Raw genomic sequence first — 14,752 nt, 5'->3', positions numbered from 1 at the left:
ATGCCCAAAGGGCTGTAAAACTGTGCGTACCCTTTGGCCCAGCAACAGCACTTCTAGGGCTGTATCCCAGAGAGATCATACAAATGGGAAAAGGACCCACAGGACAAAAATGTTAACAGCAGCTCTTTTTTGGTGGCAAAGAAATGGAAATAGAGAGGATGCCCATCGATTGAGGAATGGCTGAGCAAGTTGTGGTGTGAATGTAACGGAATACTATTGTGCTATGAGAAATGATGAGCAGGCTGACTTCAGAAAAACCTGGAAAGCCTTGTATGGACTGATGCTGAGTGAAGTGAGCAGGACCAGGAGAACATTGTACACAGTCACAGCCACGTTGTGCAATGACTGACTTTGATAGACTTGGCCCTTCTCAGCCATACAAGCATCTAAGACATCAAAGGTCTCATGATGGAAAATGCTCTCCACATCCAGAGAAAGAACCATGGAGTTTGAATGCAGATCGAAGCAGACTATCTGCTACTATTTTTTCTCTTCTGTTGAGTTTTGTTTCCTCTTTCTGGCGGTTCCTCCTGTTGGTTCTAATTCTTCCTTATAACATCACTAATGTGAATATATGTTTAATAGGAATGTATATGTAGAGCCTATATCAGATTGTGTGCCGTCTTGGGGAGGGAGGTAGGGAGGGAGGGGGAGAAAAAATTTAAACTCAAAAGCTTATGAAAGTGATTGTTGATAAATCAAAATAAATTAATTTAAAAAAATTTTTTTTTTAAATCATCAAGTTCTACAGATGGCAGATGTGTCTGGCTGCAGCAGAGAGATTCAGAGATGGAGAGATAGCTTCAGAGAAAGCTCTCTGCTCCCGCTAGGTCTCGGGGTATTTCTGGCCTGGAAGCCCCCGGCCTGCTTTCGGAGGCCCAGGGATGCTCCCTCCCAGCCCCGCGGCTCAGGGGAGGACCCAAGGGAGAGAGAAGCGGCCGCCACCACCAATGAACTCACACGTAGATGAGCTCTGACTCCCGCCGGACCAGCATGTGCTTCTCGTGAATAAGCTTGAACCAGTCCACCAGAAGGTCATCTTCATGGCTGTCTGCAAGGGGAAGCACACGTCCTGAGCCCCAGGGATGCTGCCACTGGGGAGGGGCCCTCCCACGGAGCTCGGGGGGTTGGGGACCTGGGCAGGGGTCAACGTGCAGCCCCGTGAGGCCTGTGGATCCCAGAATTCCCTTCCAGAGGGTGAGGGGAGCAGCTGGAAGCAGCCGAACTGGCCCGGCTAGTTTCAGAAGGTCACCCTGCCCCAAATGGGCTGGGAAGGGGCTGAGGAGAGGGAATCCTGTGCCCCACATGACCCTCCTTCCCCGTGCCAGACAGTACTCCCAGGCCTGGGCCAAGGAGCTCCCGGGGATGGGGCCTCCCCTCTGTCACCACCCGCTTCCTCCAGAGCACCCCACATACCATTCCGCCCACTGCGGAGTTTCTCCTCCAGGGCCACCCCGCGATGCTCCAGATGGTCCAGCTGCCGCTCAATGATGTCCATCTCCCCATGGAGATCCTCCTCTGGGATGTACTGGTCAGCTTGGACCTGCCCAAAAGGCCCCAGGTGAGGCCCCAGTCAGAGGAAGCGGGGAGGGGGAGGGGGAGGCCCTCTTCTCTGCCCAGCCCACCATCTGTCTGGTCACTGAGCCCTGGGAGTCAGCCACAGGCCTGGGAGGCTTTACAAGAGCAGGGCAAGCCTAGCACCCACGTCCGGCCTGCACTAGAACACTCTGAAATGAATGCATCCTTAATGAGAGGAAGAGGAGGAAGAAAGGGGGAAGAGCAAAGAGACAAAAGGAGGAAAGAGGAGACTAAGTGAGAGGCGGCATGGGCCAGGGGAGAGAGAGCTGGCCTCTGAGTCAGGAAGACCCGAGTTCGAATCTAGCTTCCAGCAGAGTTAATAGCTGGCTGACACCCAGCAACTGGAGCTGACCCTGGCTGCTGTCTCCCCCACCCAGCACAGCACAGCACCAGGCACACAGTAGGGGCTTCATAAATGCCCTTCCATCCATTCATTCTCGTTTCAGGCACAGCATGGCCCGGACACACTCTGAGGCCACGCTCCAGGCCTGTGGTTCCTAGAAGACCCTGCTAGGCCGGGAGGCCGGGGATGAGTCCATACCTTTCGTCTGATGAGTGGGAAGCCGTGTCCAGGGGCAGGTGGCCGCACAGGCTTGGCTCCTTTCTGGGTCTTCTTGGTGGCTGGGGAGGACATGGGGGACGCCTTCCGATTGAAGGGGTTCTCTTTGCAGGAGGTCTGAAAGCAACCAGAAAGAGGAGCTGGCTGGGAGTGAGGCTAGAGACCAGGGTGGCGACTGACCTGCCAGGTCAGACATTAACTTCTGGAGAGATCCAGGGGCGTTCTTCTGAAGAGCTGATCCGACTGGGTCACTCCCCAGCTCCAGAAGCTGCAGGGGCTCCCTATTACCTCCAGAGCCAATGACAGCCTCTTCTGTTTGCCCTCTGCCACCTGACATCTCCCCCCCTACCTTGGCCCAGGCTTCCTGGCCTTGCTGTGACTGGCCCAGGACCCTTCATCTCCCAACTCCACCTCTGCCCAGGCTGACCCCGCACCCATCTCCTTCCCTCCTGAGCTCAGCTCCAGGATCAGCTGATCCCCCCAAGCTGCCAGCACCTCCCCCCAAAGTTAGCTTTCATTCATCTATTTATTCTACAAGTGTGGTGTCTCTCCTGAGAGAACGCAAGCTCTTTGAGGGCACTGACTATTCGGTGTTGGCTTATACCCGTAGCACCTAACACAGAGCTTGCCACATGGCAGGCATTTAATAAATGCTCATGGACTGACTGCTCAAGGTCACACAGGTAGGAGAGCTGGAGGAGGAGGGGAAAGTAGGAGAGGCAGGATTCGAATCTGGTCTTCTGTCAACCCCTGGGAATCTCTGGGCCCCCACCCTGCTCTGACCAGCAGTTTCTGGGTGCCCTGGCTCTGCACCACCCCCTTCCTGCAGCTACCGCTGACCCGGCCGGTCTGAGGTTTCCCAGGCTGCTGGCTTCAAGGCAGGCACTCTCTGGGGGCCCCTCCCTGCACCTCCCACCTGGGAAAGTGCCCAGCCCTGCTGCAGAGGGGCATTCTACGGCTAATGTGGGGCCCCTGGGGGTTCAACAGCCAGCTTCTCTGGGCTCCAGGAAAATCACTTTTAGCCTTCCTGCCTCAGTTTCCTCAACTGTGAAATGAGGTCACGCTAGCACCTTCCTTCCAGGTTGTCTGGAAGATCAGTGAGATACCATGTGGACAGCACATATCTCAGCACAGTGCCTGGCACACGGTGGATGCTTAAATTAAGCTTTCCTTCCTTCTCTCCCTCCTTCCTTCCTAAAAGGTTGTTCACTGTGGGTGAACAACCGAACCCCAGACTGGAGAAGGCTCCCCACACAGGACTACAGAAATCTGGGCCTGGCCCGAGGAACAAGGGATCTGTGATCCTGTCATTACTGCCAGGGGGCCCCCTCCCAGGGCCTCAGTTTCCTCCTCAGTAAAATGGGGGGGGCGGCCTCTGATCCCCAAGGGCCCCTCCACCTCCCCAGCACCGAGTCTGACCCCCGGGAGGGAGGAAGGCCCAGCCTGCACAGGGGGGCCACCCTCGCCCCCCTGCCCCACCCCCAGGGCGTCCCTGGCCAGTGTCAAAGGCACCTGGCCCGGGCACTCAGCTCGGTCAATATTGTCGGAGCACCTTCCAGGTCTGCTCAACCAGGACCAGTGGTCAGGCCATGTTCCCTCAGGGCTTGTCTCAGGGCGGGGAGGGAGGAGGGAGAAAGAGACAGAACCAGAGACCAAGGCGGTGGGGAGAGAATGAATGGCCGAGGGGAGGGAAGGCTGTGCCCTTGAGCACTGAATCACATAAGCAGCTGGGCCTCAGTCTCCTCATCCGTAAAATGCAGGTGCTGACCCATCGCCCCCCAGGCCCCCACAGCCCCAGACCGCAGGTTGTAAACACCCAACCCCTTCTTGGTGCAAACTTGTGATTTCTCCAGCACTGGGAGCTCCTGGTGTGGAAGCTCCCTCCGCCTACACAGATAGCAGCTCCTCAGTAACTTCTGGTCTTAGAGATTTGGGAGGGGGCACTGAGAGATTAAGTGACTGGCCCAGGGTCCGACAGCCAGTTTGTGCACCAGCAGGACTAGACCCCGGTCCTCCTCCCTGAGTCCAGCTGTCTGACCCCCCAGCCCCAGAGCAGGCTCTATCTCCGTCAGACTCGGGGACGCTGGAGCAGCCTTGCCATGCACACGTTCACAGGATCTCATAAAACAGGAATCACATTACTTGTGATTCCTTAGCACCCCACACCCACTAGAGCTAAGAACAACATCTGACATTTACAACACCCGAGGGATCACAAGCACTTTACAGTGTTTCATTGGCCCCCCATAAGCATGACAGGCAGGTGCTATCGTCATCCCATTTGGCAGATGAAGAAACTGAGGCACCCGGGGGGACGGTGACTTTCCCAAGGGCACACGGTAAGTGGCAGGGTCTTCTCGGTCAGAGCCAGGCCCAGAGTTCTGGCCGCCTTCAGGTGAGCAGCCTGGGCTGGGAGGAGATAAGCGGCCAGGGCCAGACTCACCTTCACCTGCTGCTGGGGGGACGGAGGGCTCCTCTCTGTGACCAACAGGAGCGGGGTGGGGGCAGCCCCAACGCAAGGCTGGGCGGGCTGCGGGCCCGGGGTGCCCTTGGCGTGGCTGGCGGAGGGGCTAGGGGGGGCCCGGTCCAGGCAGGGCTGGGTTATGTCTTCGGAGGAGGAGAGGGAAGAGGAGGCCGAGAGGCTGTTGGGGGCCCCAGGGGCGTGGACGGTGGGCTCGGAGGAGCTCTTGGGCACCGCGGGGGGCTCCAGCTCGCCAGGGGCCGGAACAGAGCCCTCCGAGGAGAGACTCTCCACACTGAGGGCCGGCGATGGGGTCGAAGAGGGTGGCTCTGAGTGTGAGAGTCGAGGCATGGGGAGGCCGCCAGGGTGCAGAACTGTGGGGACAAGAAGAGGGGAATGAAGAGGGTGAGAAGTCCAGGGTTTGGGGGCGAGCGATGCCCAGAACCTTGGGGAAGGCGGCCTGACAGTGTGAAGAGCCCTGGCTCAGGCGCCAGAGGACCGGGGTTCACTTGGCAATCACCTTCCTGTGCCTCAGTCTCCTCATCTGTAAAGCGGGCCTCTGAGGTCCCGCCCGGCTCTAGGCAGGGAACAAAGATGGATACAGAAGGTCCAGCCTGCCTGCAGACGGCCACAGAATGCAGGAGGGCTGGACCTGGGAGGGCCAGCTCTGGGTTCTAGGGCCTTCACCCCCCAGGACAGAGGCGGGTGGCCCCACCAGACTGCCCATGCCTCGCTCCAGCTCTGTCACGCCCTCATGAGTTACTGGCTACCACGTTTAAAAACCCTGACTTTAAAAATTCTTCCATCGCCCACCCCGGCAAACTGTCTCCCTCCTCCCTTCCATTGGTGCGAACTTTGCCAAAGAGTGTGGTGGTGTAAGAAGAGCTGAGACCAGAAAAGAATGGAAGCCCTCTGAGGGCAGGGACTGGCCTGGGTTGGGTCTCTGTCCTGCCCAGCATACAGCAAGTGCTTAAGAAATGCTTGCTGAGCCGGCATGACAATAGCCAGCTTGGGCTCCATCCCGCCTTGCAGAGGTGGGGGGCTACGGCTGTGGAATATCACATATGCTGCCAGAACCCTGATGGTTAGGGGAGCTGTGCGGGACTTTTTTTCCTTTTCTATCTGTTACAAGGATCTGGGGTGGGAGTGGGGCAGGGGGAGAATGATAAAGGTGATGTAAAAATAAAAAATGCCATAAGGTGTTAAAAAAAAAAAAAGGAAATCCAAATGAATCTGAATGGTGGGGGACTGTGGGGTACTGGGAAAAGCTGCAACTAGAAGAGAATGGAAGCCCCCTGAGGGCAGGGACCGGTTCATTTCTGTCTTTGTACCCTCAATGTCCAGCTGTTGACTGACTTTTGAATTCAATTCTACCAATCAGGAAGCTAATAAGTAAGCATTTATTAAGCACTTACTAGCTGCTAGGCCGGAGGCCAGACCCTGAGGATACAAAGACAGAAAAATAAAATAACCCTGCCCTCAGTGAGCTACCATTCTCTTGGCAGACACAACCTTTATGTATGTTATGAGTAGATACCCAAGAAGTGGAGGTCCATGTGCTGCGGGGGAAGGGCAGGGAGAGGGGGAGACAGAACAGCCTTGACTCTGAGACTCAGCGTCCCTCTGTGAAAAATGGGTACAAACTCAAAAACTTGTGGAAGTGAATACTGAAAACTAAAAATAAATTTATATTAAAAAAAAAAAAACAGGTACAGCCACGACTGTGAGCCGCCTCACAGCACTGTGGGAGGAGAGTGGAGGGCAGCTCTTTCACTGAGGGAGGCGTGCGTGCGTGCGTGCGTGCGTGCGTGTGTGTGTGTGTGTGTGTGTGTGTGTGACAGAGAGAGAGAGAAATGTTTTTGTTGTTCAGTCACTGCTCAGTCCCATCTGACTTCCTGACCCCATTTGGGGTTTTCTTGGCAATTTCCTTCTCCAGCTCATTTTACAGATGAGGAAATCAAGGTAAACAGGGTGAAGTGACTTGCCCAGGGTCACACAGCCAAGAAGTGTCTGAGGCCGGATTTGAACTTGGGGAGATGAGAGAAACTGACAGAAAAAGAGAGACAGAGGGAGGAGAGGAGGGAGGGAGGAAGAGGAAGGGGGAGAGAGAAAGAGATGGAGGGAGAGAAGTGTATGAAAATATCTGTGGGAGGGGGGCTCAGGAGGGGCTTTATGCCTGACAAGGCCTCACAGGGCCTCTAGGCCAATGTACACAGCAGAACATATTGGAATTCCTTCTGCCGCTGACTACTCAGTCTCTGCTTGGAGGCACCTAGTGATGGGGAACTCACTACCTTTCCCAGGACAGTGCATGCTTGCATGGATTTCTTCCCTTTCCACTGACCCCTAGCCTGCCCTCATGCAGCTTCCCCTCTCTGCCCCAGTCTGGCCCTCTGGCCCTTCCTCTTATCAGTGAGTGACCCTGTTGGGTCCCAAACCGAATGGAACAAGGTCTGGAGGAGCCACACTTGGAGACTGTCCACCTTCATGGGCTGCCTTCTCTCCCCAGGCTGGACAAGGAGGGTGTGTGAGTGCCTGGGGATGCTCTGTCATAGTACTGGAGCAAGGAGACACTGCCCAGGCCCCCCCCGGGGGAGTGATCTCCCCACACTGCTCAGAGGCAGACTGACCACACTGGGGGCCAAGGGAACAGAACCCCAGACTGGCCACACCGGTCAGCCACGGAGACAGAGCCCCAGACTGGCCACGCCAGGCAGCCATGGGGACAGAGCCCTGGACGAGGCAAGGGAACAGGGCCTTGCTCACAAAGCCCAGGACCTACTGAGGTCTGAGCTCTCATTTCCATCCAGCTCAGGAGACAGGGCCCCGAAGGCCACGACCCACAGGAAGCAGGAGCACGGCAGGGACTCACCCAGGGGGGAGGCGCTGGGCGCTCGCGGAGCTGGCCGCTTCTTCGTGCGGGGGCTGCTGGTGGGGGTGATGCCGTACCAGGGATGCAGACTCTTGGGGGTCTGCTCGGCAGGGGCTGGGGCAGGCGGGGCTGCTGCTGCTTCGTCCACCTCATCGTCATCCTCAAAGGGGTTGTAGGGCTTGGGCTCTCGCGCGGCTGGCCTCGGCTCTCCTCGGCTCTCCTCTCCCTCTGCAGGCCGCGAGGGAGTCTCTGGGCGGCTGCCGGGTGGGAGAGGGGCTGGCTTCTTCTTGGGCTCCGCCTGCACCAGGGCGATCCACGGTGGGTCCTTCTTCTTAGGGGCTGCAGCTCTGCAGGAAGCAGAAACCAAGCCATCCATCAACCAGCATTTATTAAGCACCTACTACATGCCGGGCATTAGGAATAAAAGACCAAAATATGAGCTATAGTCCTTGCCCTCTAGCAGCTTATATTCTGTCGGGAGACACAACACAAGAGGCGTCGACTGGGAACTGGCCTCTGATCCTGGAAGACCTGGGTTCGAGCTCCACGTCTTAACATATACAGGCTGTGTGACCCTGGGGAAGGCACTTAACTTCTCACCCTAGGCGACTCTCTAAGACTATTAAGTCCTAAGCAGGCACCGCCCCGCTTTGGTACAATGGAGTTTCTCACCTGGGACACCAAAAGCCTCACAGACCAGGCCCTTACCCTTATCCAGAACATTCACAAAATGAATACAAGCTAACTTTGAAAGGATGCACACTAATTAGAACCCTGAGTGATGAAGAGGGGATCTGGAAAGCCCTGGATCTGCCTCGTGAAGGAAACCAAGGAATCAGAGGTAGAGGTGAGGAAGGGGAGCCTGGGGGCCAGACTCAGCAAAGGCATGGAGGCGGGAAATAAGTGTGTGCGTGAGGAAAAGCAAGGAAGCCAGTCTGGCTGGAAGAAGAGTAATGTCCAAGCAGGATGGGAAGCAGACTGCGGCATAATGCCAAACCGAGGAAGGGAAGGAACAATGAGGCCAATAAGGGGGACAAGAAGGAAGGCATGAGGACTCCCCCGAGGCCATCGGGGGCAGCTGGCCCAGCTGGGACCAAAGGAGGAGTTCTCCCTGACACGAGGCTGGCCAGCCCTGGTCTGGGAGCATCTGGACCTCTCAGAAAGCCGCCCAATGCCCCCAGGTCCCTTCTCTGGGGCCAAGCAGAGCCAGCGGGATGCCACCTCCTCGCGACGTCCCTTCACGTACCTGAAGGCGGCTGCACCAAGTCCTTCCTGAGTCTAAACACCCCCAGTCCCTTTGACCACAGTGCCCGGTCGCCCCCCCGGCCAGCCTCCGCTGAGGAACCCTATCAAGGAGGCACCTTAACCAGCTGGTTCCTCCTCCCTTTCACAACTCTGACCCTGGCCGGATGCGTGGCTGGCACACCTGTCAATCGCCCTCTTGTTTCATCAGCGTGGACACACCCACCCCTCCCTGCTGACCCAGGCTGAAACCTGAAGACCTCCATGTCTTCAGGGGGTGCTGGGGGCCGCACTTGGGGGGATGAGCCTCATTCAGGCCAAGGCCCACTGGACCTTGGCCAGCAAGGTCCATCACTGGGCCCGTACCCCGAGTCCTTCTGGTCTCCTGACACCTGCTGGCTAGAGCTCGTATCTGAGACGGGGGGCAGGGGCCACGCAGGGGCTGTGGGGGCCCTTCCCAGCCTGGTTTTCTCCACCTCCCAGATAAGCCTGTCTGTCTCTTGAACAGACACGAGAAGGAAATGTTCCCGGGGTTCAAAGGAGGACCCAGGTCCCCAAGTCCAGAGCCCAACAGGAGGAGAGGATTTCCTTGTTAGCTGTGCCCTGTCTCTCCCAGGCCCCCAGTTATGAAGGGGTGAAGGGCTCAGCTACCTGAGGGACTAGTTCCCCTTACCGGTCAATTGCATACCTATCTGAGGCCTTGGGTGTCCCTCTTGGTTTGGGCACCGGGGGGCTGGATTCATGCACCCTTCCTAGGCGGAAAGTAAGAAAGAGACAGGTGTTCATTGGTAGTGGTGAATTGACCCCTCCCCCCCAGCGGCCAAGAAGCCCGTATCTCCTGGAGAGTCCAGGGGGCTCTCTCCCCTGTGAGGCCATGGGCTTCTATCCCTATAGTAACTTCCTGGTCCGACAAGGATGGATTCCACCACCATCCCTCGTGGCATGATTAGACGAGCCACCTCTCCACAGGAAGCCAAGATAAAGAGATGTCACCAGAGCAAACCTCATCTACAGTGCAGGTGAGAAATGAAATCTAGGTCCCAGGCAACCAATTTTAGTCCACCCCCTCCCCTCCCAGATCTGAACAGAAGCACCGGGGAGTCCGTGTCCCAGTTCAGCTCCCAGAGGAGAGAGGGAGGGAGGCCAGCTGAGTCCCCTGCCTCCCCTCCTCTGCCCTGAGGAGAAGGGCACCAGCTACGACACTCCCCCCACTCCGGCCACCAGAAGGGACTGGATGGCCTGCATCAGTGGGGAGGGACAGGGATAGAAAGGGCTCGATCAGCCAAGATCCCACAACGCTGCTAAGGGGCCTGGCACCGCTAGGAGGTGGGAGCTCAGAGGAAGCACTGTGCCTGTGGGCATGCAAATGAGGCGTCAGATCACCCGGTGCAGCCCCCTTACTCTGAAGATGGACAAGAAGCAAGTGACCCGAGATCACACAGAGCGGGCCTCTCAGGACAAGCCCGGCTCTTTCCGCCACAATGTCTGCCACACGATGACGCGGTGGACCGAGCCCAGAGCCCTGGGTTCTAGGCCTGACGCTTGCCACGCTGACTGAGGAGCCCTAGACAAGTTAGTGAACACCTCAGTTCCCCCCAGCAACTTCCTATGTCCACACGTCACAGGTCAGGTGCCCCATCTCCTAACCAGGATCTCCCTCCATCAGTGAAATCAAGGGTTCCAAAAACCAAAAACAAAACCAGCTGGGAGCGGGACATTAGATCCCAGCGACCCCATGCAACAGCTTCAATCAGGATCTCAGCCCAGGAGCGATGGGGTCGGAGGCCATCTGAGCCTGGCAAGCCACTGGCTGCTGGCCATCACCCCTGTTACTGGGCCCTGGTGGAGAGGCTGGAGAGGAGCAGGCAGGGGGAGGCCTGTACAGGCCCCTCAGAGGGAGTGAGCGCAGGGCCAGGAGCTGTCGAGCCGCCTCACACTCTCGAGGTCCTCGTCTGGCAGGGAAAAGAGCTGCATGAGGAGGCCTTTCCAGCACAAACTGTGAGCCTGTGAGCCTAGCTGGGTGACCTGACACAAATCACAGCTCCCTGGGCTTCCGTTTTTTCATCTGTAAGATGGGGGTGGGAGGGGTGGGACTGGGTCATCCATTCATGAGCTGCTGTGTGCCAGGCTCACTGGGGACTCTGAGACGAGTAAAGCAATTCCTGCCCTCAAGCAGCATACATTCTACTGGGGGAGACAACCAGTATACGTAGAGGTAAATACAGACTATATGCAAAGCAATACAAAATAATTTAGGGGGGAAGGAGTCACGTGGATAGAGCGCTGGGCCTAGCATCTGGAAGACCTAAGTTCAAATCTGGCCTCAGACACTTACTAGCTGGGTGACCCTGAGCCAGTCACTTCCCAGTTCTATCTGCCTCAGTTTCCTTTTCTGTAAAATGAAGAGGCTGGACCATTGAGCCTACGGCCCCTTCCCAGCTCTCTGTCTGGGTCACTGAACCTCCCTGGGCCTCATGAAGTGGGGTGGGGGGGCCTGGAAGGCTTCAAAGGCTCCTTCCACCTCTAGACCAGGGCCCACTCAAGCTGCCCCAAGCGCTGACCTTCAACTTGGAAACAGACAAGTGAGACTTGGCCACAGGCCAGCTGTCCCTGAGAGACCATCAGGGGGCGCCAAAGCCTCCCACAGGAATACGGTCATGGCGGGCAGGGCCAACCGAGCATGTGGGGTTTCCACCCAAGGGAGACTGGAGGCCAGAGAGGAGGGGAGACAGAGAGGACAGAGAAAGAAGGAAGGAAGGAAGGAGAGGGAGAGGAAGAAGGAAGGAAGGAGGAGAGACAGAGAGGAGAGAGAAAGAAGAAAGGAAGGAAGGAAGGAAGGAGAGGGAGAGGAAGAAGGAAGGAAGGGAGAGAGAAAGGAAGAAGGACGGAAGGAGAGAAAGAAAGAAGGAAGGAAGGAAGGAGGAGAGACAGAGAGGAGAGAGAAAGAAGGAAGGAGAAAGAAAGAAAGAAAGAAAGAAAGAAAGAAAGAAAGAAAGAAAGAAAGAAAGAAAGAAAGAAAGAAAGAAAGAAAGAAAGAAAGAGAAAGGGAGACAGAGAGGAGAAAGAAGGAAGGAAGGAGGGGAGACAGAGAGGAGAGAGAAAGAAGGAAGGAAGGAAGGAGGGGAGACAGAGGAGAGAGAAAGAAAGAAGGAAGGAAGGAGGGGAGACAGAGGAGAAAGAAGGAAGGAAGGAGGGGAGACAGAGAGGAGAGAGAAAGAAGGAAGGAAGGAAGGAAGGAAGGAGGAAGGAAGGAAGGAAGGAAGGAAGGAAGGAAGGAAGGAAGGAAGGAAGGAAGGAAGGAAGGAAGGAAGGAAGGAAGGAGGAGAGAGGAGAAAGAAGGAAGGAAGGAGAAGAGACAGAGAGGAAAGAGAAGGAAAGGAGGAAGGAAGGAGGAGAGACAGAGAGGAGAGAGAAGGAAGGAGGAGAGACAGAGAGGAGAGAGAAAGAAGGAAGGAAGGAAGGAAGGAAGGAAGGAAGGAAGGAAGGAAGGAAGGAAGGAAGGAAGGAAGGAAGGAGGAGAGACAGAGAGAAGAGAGAAAGAAGGAAGGAAGGAGGGGAGACAGAGAGGAGAAAGAAGGAAGGAAGGAAGGAAGGAGGAGAGACAGAGAGGAGAAAGAAGGAAGGAAGGAGAAGAGACAGAGAGGAGAGAGAAGGAAAGAAGGAAGGAAGGAGGACAGAGAGGAGAGAGAAAGAAGAAAGAAAGGAGGAGGGGAGACAGAAGAGAGGAAAGAGGGGAGGAGAAAGGCAGAACAGAGAGAGAAGGAAAGAGGAGGAAGGAACAGAGAAATGGGGGGTGGGGCAGAGGTAGTGGGGGAGGAGCAATGGAGAAAAAGAGGAGGGGGAGGGAGGAGAGCCCGCTGACTCCAAGCTGGGCCCTGGGCCCCAGGCGCCAGATCCCGCCTTCACTCAACTCTCCAAAACTCCAAGTGCTGCTGCTTTGTACCAAGGACCTTTTCCCTGCCCCCACCAAACAAAGTGGGCTCGATTCTTGGCCTGGGGAGAATGGGGAGTCCAGCTAGACTCCTATACCCAGGACGTGACCAAACCAAGCCGCACTTTGAGAGCTCAGCGCCACGGGGTGCACAACCTGACCCCATCACTCTGGACCACTCCCCACACCTCGGTTTCCCTGTCGCTGGCATGGAGATGGCAACGCGTACCCTCCTGTCCCCACGGTGCCGTGGTAGGGACCACAGGCGCTAACAGAGATCTGTAGGATGCTCGGCATAAAGGTGTCCAGGTGGCCTCCACTCACCATTGACCAGGCAGCCGCCCTGCTCCCCAGGGCTCTCCCCTTGCACGCTGGAGCGGGGTCGAGGGACAGGCTGGGGGCTGGCAGATGAGGTGGACATCTCCGAGGCTTTCCTCGGGGCGGGAGTCGGCCGGCCGGCCGGTGGAGAAGCCAGCTCCTGCGGCTTACTGGGGAGCGGGGGTTTGGACAGAGGCTGAGGCAGGGGCTCCATGGGCTTCAGCTCCCCCGGGTCCCTCCTGGAGGCAGCAGGGTCTTCACCATCCTCCCCCATGCCGGCTGTCTCGGCCCTGTCTGCCACCTCTGGGCGCTGCGGGGCCGCTCTGGGCCTGCCCTCTGTCTGGCCCAGGGGGCCCCGCTTGCCCCGGTGCTGGGTGCACACAAACGTGCCTGCCTCTGGCCCGTTCTTGTAGGCTCCAGGGAGCAGAGTGCTGAAGCACTCCTTACATCTGTGGGAGAGAGACACCAGTGAGCCAGGGCAGTGACCTGGATCCAGGAGCTGGGGACCAGGGGCCTCGATCAGGGGATCAGCAATCCGGAGTTCAAAGGGACTTCCAAGGTCATCAAGGCCAATCCCCTCCTTTAGCAGAGCCTGGGACCTTGGACCCAGCGCTGGAAGGAGCCTCAGAGGAGATCTGGCCCTCATTTTACAGATAGGGAAACTGAGGCCCAGGGAAGTGAAGGGACTTGACCAATATCACATGGCTAGTCAGGTTCTGAACTGAGGCCTTGGGCCTCCAAGCTCAGCACGGCCCAAAAAGCAGCCGGGAGCCTCCATCCCCAGAGACACCACACGTAGCCAAGGACCTCCACGGTGGTCCCAGGCTGGACGGCCAGGAAGTGGGTGGTCGCCTGCCCATGGATACATGCTGCCCCACACTGACCTGAAGCACTGGCGGTGATAGAGCTTGCCCTCCACCAGGTATCGCTGCACCAAGTGGACATGCTGCTGACACGCAGCACAGGAGCTGCTGGGGATGCCGCGGGAGCCCTGCTCCGCTAGGCTTTCAGGGGCCACCCCCTCCTCCTCCTCCTGCCAGAGAGAGCCAGCCCCCCAGGGCAAGGTCAGAGCCCCATGGCCTGCCCCCAGCCCTCCTCCCGGGGTCCTGCCAGCACATTCTACAAACATACATCGCCTTCCTCCTGGGGGTGGGCAGGAAGGTGTCGAAACAGTCCCTGCCCTCATGGGGTGCAGTCTGGCGAGGGGATGAGACAAAACTCACGGGGTACTACAGGCATCTCTGGCGGGGGAGTAAAGGCCACTGGACCCATGCCTACGGAGGAGCAGTGCTCCGCTACCAACGCAGACCCAGAGAATGGCCTGGGGGGCACTGAGGGGTGAAGTGAGAACCCCAGGTCCACAGCTGGAAAGTCCACCCCCCCTCATTTTACAGATAAGAAAACTGAGGCCCAGAGACGGGAGGTCACTACATGACTTGTCCAAGGTCGCAGAGGCAGGACCCCAGCTCTAGGGCTGGGAGGGACCCCCTCATTTTGCAGATGAGGAAACTGAGGCCCAGACAAGGGAAGTGGGCATCACAAAGTTAGCCTATGCCGGAGGCAGGTCTTCCTGCTTCACTATACCACACAGGGCCTCCCGTGAGAACTAGGTTGGGGAGGAACAGATGCATACAATGGAGGTCTGAAGCTGGAAGGTGACCCCTGAGCTGGGGGGATTCAGGCACTAAAGAAGCAGAGGGAGGCCCCCCGAGAAGAGACAAGAGCAAAGTGAGCCCCTGAAGCTGGACCCGGCCAGGGCTCAGAGCCTGTGGGTTGGGGAACTGATGGAAA

At 57.3% G+C, this 14,752-nt stretch overlaps 1 protein-coding gene across 2 annotated transcripts in view; it reads right to left on the bottom strand.

Moving 5' to 3' along the window:
* MICALL1 (MICAL like 1) overlaps positions 1–14,752 on the bottom strand; it is a 30,683-nt gene that overhangs the window by 7,355 nt on the left and 8,576 nt on the right. For both annotated transcript variants that reach the window (XR_013483329.1, XM_020982569.2), the window contains exons 5-12: positions 13,846–13,994; positions 12,968–13,410; positions 9,401–9,464; positions 7,471–7,817; positions 4,581–4,972; positions 2,120–2,254; positions 1,417–1,543; positions 961–1,051 (exon numbers count right to left, since the gene is read on the bottom strand). Coding sequence is in view for 1 of the 2 variants with exons in the window: in XM_020982569.2 (XP_020838228.1) it covers positions 961–1,051; positions 1,417–1,543; positions 2,120–2,254; positions 4,581–4,972; positions 7,471–7,817; positions 9,401–9,464; positions 12,968–13,410; positions 13,846–13,994 (1,748 nt within the window). In the remaining variant the exon portion in view is untranslated. The remainder of the gene's footprint in view (positions 1–960; positions 1,052–1,416; positions 1,544–2,119; positions 2,255–4,580; positions 4,973–7,470; positions 7,818–9,400; positions 9,465–12,967; positions 13,411–13,845; positions 13,995–14,752) is intronic.

This window comes from Phascolarctos cinereus, unplaced genomic scaffold, assembly GCF_003287225.1.
Source record: "Phascolarctos cinereus isolate Bilbo 61053 unplaced genomic scaffold, phaCin_HiC Scaffold_1;HRSCAF=81, whole genome shotgun sequence".
Lineage (NCBI taxonomy): Eukaryota > Metazoa > Chordata > Mammalia > Diprotodontia > Phascolarctidae > Phascolarctos > Phascolarctos cinereus.
The sequence above is the reverse complement of the archived record's forward strand: the minus strand, read 5'-3'. Positions and strand labels throughout refer to the sequence as shown.